This window comes from Spea bombifrons, chromosome 3 (genome assembly GCF_027358695.1).
Source record: "Spea bombifrons isolate aSpeBom1 chromosome 3, aSpeBom1.2.pri, whole genome shotgun sequence".
Taxonomy (NCBI): Eukaryota; Metazoa; Chordata; class Amphibia; order Anura; family Pelobatidae; genus Spea; species Spea bombifrons.
The window spans coordinates 38545704-38554692 of record NC_071089.1 but is presented as its reverse complement, the minus strand read 5'-3'; the positions used below and the strand labels follow the sequence as shown (position 1 = coordinate 38554692).

The 8989-nt window shown below is 41.3% G+C and overlaps 1 protein-coding gene across 13 annotated transcripts in view; it reads left to right on the top strand.

Annotated features, from left to right (window-relative positions):
* Positions 1–441: 441 nt before the first annotated feature.
* PTPRK (protein tyrosine phosphatase receptor type K) overlaps positions 442–8989 on the top strand; it is a 250435-nt gene continuing 241887 nt past the window's right edge. For 7 of the 13 annotated variants that reach the window (XM_053460714.1, XM_053460711.1, XM_053460709.1 and 4 more), the window contains exon 1: positions 452–921. In XM_053460714.1, the coding sequence (XP_053316689.1) occupies positions 849–921 (73 nt within the window). In that variant the 5' untranslated portion in view covers positions 452–848. Of the gene's footprint in view, positions 922–8989 lie in introns of all 13 variants that reach the window. The other 6 variants (XM_053460707.1, XM_053460705.1, XM_053460702.1 and 3 more) reach the window with 5 other exon arrangements.

The following is an 8989-nucleotide window of genomic DNA, read 5'->3' as shown; positions in this document are numbered from 1 at the left end:
TAGGTCACCTCAATTGTTGGGCTACAACATCCTAGACCATCTATCCATAGGGTTATGATTAGACAAACAGATGATCCCATGAGTTGGCTGGGGCTGATGGGAGTTGTAGCCCGGAACACTGGTGACATAAGACCACCTGTACTGGAACACACAGCTGAGTTAAGGTGATGAGAGTTCCAATAGCACAGTTACTGCTTGTCTAGGTGGATGATTTTTGCCATAGTCCATTCTATTATGGGTTCTTCCCCTTGCCCGAGTCATCGTGCAAGGAATATCTGCCTCCGATCTCGATGCATGCACTTCAGTCCATGAATATCTGCCTTGGGCCACAGGATCCATTCCCCGGTACAGCTGCGATATAATCACCAGCTCTGTGAGTGCAGTCGGCGCTTGGCAGTGCAACCCCAGCTGCCTGACTGTAGCGGACACAAGCGTGTCCAATCTGTGGGTTCAAGTTGCAGTTCCCGTTCGGCCTCCAGCAGGAGGCGCTGCGCTGGCTCATCTCGGGGGATCGCACATTCCCGAGCGGGGTTAGTTTAAAGTAGGAAGGTGACGTCACGGCCGCCTCCTCCTCCTTCCCTTCCCAGAGCAGATCCCCTGAAAGTAACTCCGGACCTGGATAATGATAGGAGCCGCCGAGCATGGAGATCCCTAAGTGTGGAGCGGCTCCCACAAGTCACGACGACGGAGCTTACATGTGATCGCCTTCTTTCCCGCTGTGGATTGATACTCTGGGAAGTGACCCCTCTCCGCAAACTAACCTGGGATCCCTCTAAAGGATTTCTTTGTCTGCTGCCTTCCGCTCACCTGTGAAACTGTATTAACTTGTGTGCTGGAGACCGGGAAAGATGGTCGGCTGGTGGCTGCTGCTTTTTCCGGTGGTCTCGGTCCTGGGATCCATCCGGACTCAGTTCTCTGCAGGTAAGCGTACTGTCTGCAGCGGGGGGTGACGGATGGGGTGCACGTACTCCCCGATCCGATCTAGGGGTGCAGAGTATACGCGCTGAGCGATAGTACATGCAGAGTGAAACTTCGCCTCCCCGTGCTAGAGTTTGTCTGTACTGCCTTCTGCGCCCGAACTCCATAAAGGAATGTTTTGGGGGCATGGAATCCAGATACCCCCAACTTCCATGTGTTTGTTTTGGTAGCAGCCCCCCCCTGTCTGCATACTGGAAAGTTTCTATAGGGGGAGGGGTGTTGTTAACTGCCTTCCCTATAGCTCTGCTAATCAACATGTCTACACGTGAAACGCAGACCCCGCACTCAATCTGTAGAGTGCGTGAAAGCCGAGCCTGTTTAACAGTGACTGGGTTTCTCGTCCTGTCTTGGGGGGGCCAAACACTCAGAGCCTTATTCACTAAATGGAGGGTTGTGGTTTTAACCCTCTCATCCGCCATTCGTTATGAATTATGAAAGCCTGTGTAACGTAATACCTGTAAGAAGCCGTTTAAAACCTGCGCTGGCCCTTCAACAAGCTGAAACACAACTCTGCTTAGTGAATAAACCCTAAAATGTATGCCAGCATAATCTGCTTTAAATTCAGCCCCCCATGGGGTAGAAGATATTTGGGGGGGTCACTTTTCTTTTGATCCCATATTGTTAAAAAATGCTTTTAATTCACTCTCTCAAGAAAATCCAACTTGGTCTAATAGCACATTTAATATTAAATACATTAAGTCCCCCACTTTTTAGTTATCTCTGTATCACAGTTTAGGGTTGTTAACCCTACGCGGTGTGTCCCAAGATGAAGTCACCAGGTCCCTGCACTCCCGGTCGTCTCCTCGCGCAGGTAGTTCCTTTGTTTGCTGGACAGGATTTGCCAACATCCCCATTGTTTTGTCTACAAGTCCCTGCTTTCACAGCCCATTGCTGGTGTGTGTGTTCCTATTGCAGGCTGTAAGCTAGGAGTAGAACACAAACAATTTTAACTGTACTGAATGCTCTGCTCTGTACGCTAAATATCCGATGTGTTCAATAATAATCCACGCTAATTGGGAATATTCTGTCATGAGCCTTACATCACATTATTATGATCAACTGCTCATCTCTCTCTAAATTCCCAGTGCATTTGTACAGTGTTATTTTGTGTAAGCTGTTTTTTTTCTTTTCTTTTCTTTTTCCTCCTCTTTTTCCTGGGAGCATTAAGGGATCTCACATTACTACTTTCTCCTCGCTCCCTCTCCTGCTAGGATCAATTTACTCTTTCAGATTTTGCTGGTGTTACTGAATTCCCGTCCTGCTCTTTGTGTAGCTTTTTACCTGTTGCAGCTGCGTTCGCTTTACACCTGTTCTCAACCAAACTGAGCAAACAAGTCCTTCCAGATGTAGTTTTGTCCGTCAGGTTGAGATTGATGAGAGTTTAATGGCTTAGCATGTAGATCACAGACTAGTCGGTCAGATGGTAAGATCTAATGTAAGGAAGGTTGAGATTATTGAGGGTGGTGGATAAATGGAACAGTCTCCCAGCAGAAGCAGTAGAGGCTAAAACAGTGAGCACATTTAAAACACGCATGGGGTAGGGATGAACCTATCCTGAATGTAGGACAACACTGATGAGTCCTCACATCAGACGAAATGGGCAGACTAGAATGGTATGTACGAAGGGTCCATATACTGCAGCGCGGTACAGATGGTCTATGGGATTTTCATGTTGATTGCAACCAGTTTATAGCAATATTGCTCAGCAACTATACGTTTTGAAAATTATATATCTTAAAGCAATAGCAAAGAGTTTTTAGTTTGTATTAACATCTTTCTGTGAAGTTTTTTTTCCCCCCTCTTCTGTTCTTCAAGGCAAACCTGCATTGCTTGGACTTATTAATAGAGGCGTCTTTCCCCTATTCTTCGGTCTACCGTTAAGGCGTCTCCAAAGCATAAAGTAATAGGTAGAAAGGGGAACTTCACAGTCGGACAAGTAACTGAGTTGGCAGTCTGGGATAATTGCTTCTCTGTAAATTCCCCTGTAGTGTACAAAAAAAATGAGGATAACAAAACCTTATTGCTCGGCTTGAAGAAGAGGAAAAAAATAAAATAAATGTACGTACGCAGCTGAAACCTTCGATTAGAAGTAGACGTAGATTTTCCTTGAAGCGTTCAAAACAGCCTTGGTATAGAGGATAAGAGCTGGCGGTTAGTGAGCTTACACTGCCTCCATGCAGAGATTGTTCTAAGAAATCAGAACAAAGACTTCTACAGTTTCCTTGAGCGCTTCGTAGACACGAAGTAGTAATGATAAATAAAAGAGAGCTTAAAGCATGAAGATTGAGCCTTAGTAGCTCTTAGTTTTTATTAATATTCATGTGCGTGCACCCTGCTTCTCGGCATCCGGATCTTCATTGTGACATTACTGTCACGGGGTACGCTCTAATTGTGACAAAATAACCCTTTTAGGGATTTATTTTTTTTAAAAAAATTACACCATGCAGCAGATTTTTATGTCCCTCCTGTTAAAGGATCCATCTAGCTATCATATATATATCTTAAAGTGCTAACAAGAAGACCACCGTTGGAACTACAGCTTTAATTGATACGTAGATGAAATTGGCTGTAGGGGAATGACTTCGTACGTCTTTACCTGATTAGTTGAGTCACTTGTATTGTGTCTGACGGTACAAAAAAAATCGGTAATTTCCCATATTTTAAAGGATTAAAGGCGTTAACTCCTATTTCTCTTCCTATTGTCAATTAAAAAAAAACAATCTAGATGGTTAAATGGCTCAATTGAATCCTCTTTTGATTGGCCTTAAAGAGACAAGACATCTCACGTTTTGGTGTTGCCGGGATGAAGCTGTTACTCCCGAGTGCTTCACAGTTCGCAATATGTGTAACGAAATATGTTGCCTATTTCAGCATTTATAGTAAACTTAAAAAGGTCTGTCAGTTGCTTACGGCACTACAGCTTATGTTGGAGCTCTTTAAATAAAGTTCCCACATAGATTGCCCCTGGGCAACAGCAGTCCCTAGTAGCTATAAGGAGGCCACGATTACACATTACATTTAAATGGCGCCAGCAGATTCTGTAGTGCTGTTATGATAGGGAGTAGTGAAAATAAATGACAATTTAAAATGACATAACATATTCTGAGCCCTGCTCTTGTGAGCTTACAATCTATTTGGTGGGGGGGTGAGACATTAGGAGAGGACTGCTTGAATGAGGATGAATTGGTTGACGCAAGGACGAAATAGAGAAGTGTTGATCTTGCAGGTGTCTTGATTAGGATGCTGGTTGAGAGGAAAGGTTGTATGCTTCTCTGAATTTATTATGTCTGCTAAATCATAGGTGGGTCAGTGCAAAGGGCTTACAGACAAATTGACCAAAATTAGCTCATTGCTAAAATTGCTGTGTTGTGTTTTTATTTTCATAAGCAGATTCTGAAACTTCTTGTTAACTAACCGCGCATGAGATCAATTTCCCTGACGCACAATGTGTCCTTTTTGCTTACCTCGCAAGCGCTTTGATTATTATAGACGTTTCTGGTGAGGAGGATATAATGCAAAGTGTATTATTGATATCTGTGTACAAGTTGTGTTTCTGTATTGAGTACTTAAAGATTGCATTTTTTTGTTTGTTTTACTCTTAAAAATAAAACCTGAGAAATGTATCATTCGTAAGTGTGTCTGAATGTCGTTAAATATCCAAATAAAACAGGAAACAAACTAGCTGGCCTGATTTGTGACACCTTCTTACATTTAGATTAATGGGTGTGATGACGGAACTGGTTGCAGAACAAGGACGCTATTTACAAAGCACATGGATTCTTTTTTTTCATTTGTTTTCTGTTGTAGCATAGGCTTTATTTGGGGGTGTAGTCATGTTAAATAACAGCGTATTTAAGGGAGTGTCTGCCTCGTGATGCTAGAGAATTATAAGCTGTGTGCTTGAATAATAGCAATGAAACTAAGGAGTGCGCTTGTTTGAAAAGGAAAGTTATGTTTAGCCTGTCCAATAATTTATGCTAATATGAAACATCACCAGTTGGCTTTTCTTTTTTCTATAGAGCTGTAAGGGCCTTCAAGAAGCCTTTTGTTCCTTCTGTTGTCTGTAACATTGGGATTTAAGTCAGTGGAACCTTCCTCCTGATTGCTCCGCGTTTGGTCCCCCGTCGGCCATCAGCTAGAAGCCTTTCGTTCCTTCTGTTGTCTGTAACATTTAGATGTAAGTCGGTTGAACCATCTTCCTGATGGTGGCCATCAGCATCTTCAAGTGGCTCTGTCACTAAAATGGCTTGAAATTATTCTGTACAAAGTGAAATACTTGAAATACTTGTGTATCTCATATTTTTGAACAATCTATATGACTTTTTAAAGATATTTCTAATTAGAAAGTTAACTTTAAACGTGGCTTTCTTTGTTTGCAGTATGGACAGTGGCCGCTTATCTCTTCTGTTCCGCTTTATAAGGCATAATAAAACGTCTCAGTGGCAATTAGGCCTCTGAAAAATGTTTTAATAGTTGGATGGCATGTAACCCGAAAAATGAATTGATCAAGTGAAATAAAAGCTCATAGTCACAATCTAGTGATTTTGTTTTGTGCAAGGGTTATTTTTAACCCCTTAAGGACCGGGCTCATTTTTCGTTTTCTACCCTGTGGGACCGAGGCTGTTTTGACACTTTTGTGGTGCTTGTGTTCAGGTGTAATTTTCTCCTCACCCATTTAGTGTACCCACATAAGTTATATATTGTTTTTTTCAGGACAAGATGGGCTTTCTTCAGATACCATTATTTTGATCGTATCATCTTATTTACTATAAAAAAAATAAAAAAAACATGGTGAAAAATTGAAAAAGACATTTTATGACTTTTATTTGAAAAATCTTTTACTCACCTAAAAAAGCAAGTAAAAAAACTAGCTAAATAGATTCTACTACTTGTCCTGAGTTTAGAGATACCCAATGTTTTTATGTTTTTTTGCTGTTTTTTGTACGTTATAGGGCAATAAGTACAAGCAGCGTTTTATGATTTCCAAATCTTTTTTAACAAATCTGGTCATTCTGCCTCCATCTCCTCTTTGGAAGATCTTTGAAGCCGGTTAACTCAATTTAACCCCCTCAAACCATATATTTTTGAAAACTAGACACCCCAGGGTATTCCAAATGCTGTTATTTTAACCCTTTCCATGCACCAATTATACAACTACACTTTGTCAAACTTTGTAATAGTAATTTTTTTTATTTTTTTTTCCACACAAATTGTACTTTAGTTATAGATATACAGGTTCTGGTATATGTCACTGTCAAACAACACCCCAATATGTGTTCAGGAACATCTCCTGAGTACAGCGATACCCCACATGCATGGGTTTGTCAGATTGTTTGGCTGGTAAAAGGCTACTTTTGGGGCATGCGTAATCCAGGTGGTCATTTGGTCATTCTGCCTCCATCTCCTCTTTGGAATATCTTTGAAGCCGGTTAACTCAATTTAACCCATTCAAACCATATATTTTGGAAAACTAGACACCCCAGGGTATTCCGAATGCTGTTATTTTAACCCTTTCCATGCACCAATTATAGAACTACACTTTGTCAAACTTTGTAATAGTAATTTTTTTTCACACAAATTGTACTTTAGTTATAGATATACAGGTTCTGGTATATGTCACTGTCAAACAACCCCCCAATATGTGTTCAGGAACATCTCCTGAGTGCAGTGATACCCGACATGCATGGGTTTGTCGGGTTGTTTCAGATTTAAAATGCCACATTTGGGAAGTGCGCTTTTTTTCTCCATTTTGGTCAGTCTGTACCTATGCCCTATCTGTGAGCTAGGCCACTCCAATTTACCCCATCAGCCATTTTTTTTATATATTAGACACCCCTTGGGTATTTGAAGTGCTTTTATTTTAACTCTGAGATTTTTGAGAAATTTTAGCTCAAAATAATAAACTTTATTTTTTTATTTTTTTTATTTTTTTTAATACTTTTTTTATATTTTTTTTTACACATTGTGCTGGTACTGGATGGTTCATCTAGTGACATCACTGCATAATTATTTTTAAATGTTAGCACATTTTTTTTTTCCATTTTTTTATTTTTTATTTTTTTTTGAATATTTTACTAATCACATAGTGATTAGAAAGCTGGGCTCCATTGACTTGCATGGTTGAATGCAGTACCTGTATTCAACCAGCAAGTGGAGCCAGTTCTCTAGAGGGTCTGGAGACCCTCTAGCGAACTTTTTCGTCTTTATTGTTGTAGTTCCCGGGCCGCCGCCATCTTACTTGATGGCGAAGATCACCGGCAGCTGCGGCTGTGACCGCTCTCCGGAGCGGTCACAGCCCACCTAAAGGTAAGTGTTTGGTGTCGCTGGATGCCTCCTGATCGAGGCATTCCAGCGACACCATTTAAGTTTAGGAGGCGATCGTTGATCGCCTCCTAAACGCTTTTAAAACGGGCGTCCGCCGCCATACAATGTATGGCGGCTGTTGACGCCCCGGGGAGGGGCCAGACATGGCCCCCGATGCCGATCTCGGCCTTGCTGGATGCCTCGACATCGAGGCATTGCAGCAAGGCCGTTTAAGCGAAGAAAGTGATCCTTGATCACTTTCTAAGCTTATTTAACTTTTTGACGGTTCAGGACCGTCAAAGGTCATTTAGTGACCTTCTTGTCATGACGGTCCTGAACCGGCAAAGGTCGCGAAGGGGTTAAGATGGTTTACATGATACATTTCTGAAAAAAAAGCATTTTTTTGAAAGCTCATGTAGTAAAATGGACTATTTTACTCCTGCTTCCCCCTCCCCATCTCCCTCATTCACCCTGAGCTTCATTTTTCTAGACTATAAATGGTGTTGTGTGAACAGGAAGTTTAATTTCCAAATACAAATATTCATATTGTAACAATATTTCAGAACTTAGTTTCTGTTTGCAAACAAATGAAGTTTAAAAAAAATCCTGAAGTTACTTCCTGGATGTGGAGTTGAGAAATTTAGCTCTTAAGCCTTTCTAAAGGCCAACGTATAAGTTCCTTCAACTCTGACATTTTTGCAACGCACATTAAAGGCCCCTTTTCTTTATATAAGAATGCCATGTGGACTAGGACATTATAAGAGCTAAGTATAAAATGATCCTAGTGCAAAGTTTGAAGTGGTATTTTCACCATGGCAACTGGTGGAATGGTCATGTCAACAAGAGCATTCCATTGGTTGCTGTAGTGATATGAACTCTTCTCAGACTTTCATTTTTACTCTTGTCCCTTGAATATATGTAGAGCAGCAGCAGCAGCAGCATCCACAATGAGCTGTAAAACAAAATGGCTTTTTTGGACCATTACAAGTAATTACTTTTTTTTTTTTTTTAGCCTTTTGTTATCTTATTAATGTAAGTAATATGTAAAATACCATTCAAAAGTTTGGTATTGTCACGGAAGCCTCCGTGCCATGGGCTCCTGGAGGGGACTGAGTGCCAGCCTCCTTACTACAGACTATGGGCCCTGGTAAGGGGTGCCACGTTATCCAAATCATAAGAGACTCTAAGGACTGTGGAGCTCAGAAACAGATTTGGTGTTCCTGCATTTTGGGACTGTGACAGTTCCTAGAGTCACCCTACCCCCCAGTTAATGTTATCTTTTTGTGTGTTATTAATAAAAATGTATTTTATTATTTCCTTATTTCCTAACCGTTTACACAGCACACTAAGGTCTGGAAGATAATCTAATCAAGACAATGTGTATTCCTTATTTTAGTGGTGTCTGTATGCTCTTAATCCCTTTACTGCCCCTGTTGTTTTTGGGAGGCAGATTAAGGGGGCGGTTTGTATACCAGTATCTTGTTTTATGTTAATGTGTGTTTTGCTGGATATATCCAGCCGTCGGTGTCTAAAATAAAGCAGTTCTCTTCTTGTTGTACCTAAGAACTAGTCTTGCCTGGTTATTTGGGTACTGGATAGTGATATCCTTTACTTTGGTTGGGGATATTGCCGATGGATTGCGGTGGTTTGTCGTCCTGGTGGGAGAAGTCATCTCTTGGCGGAGAGGCACAACCTGAGGTCCCTGGTC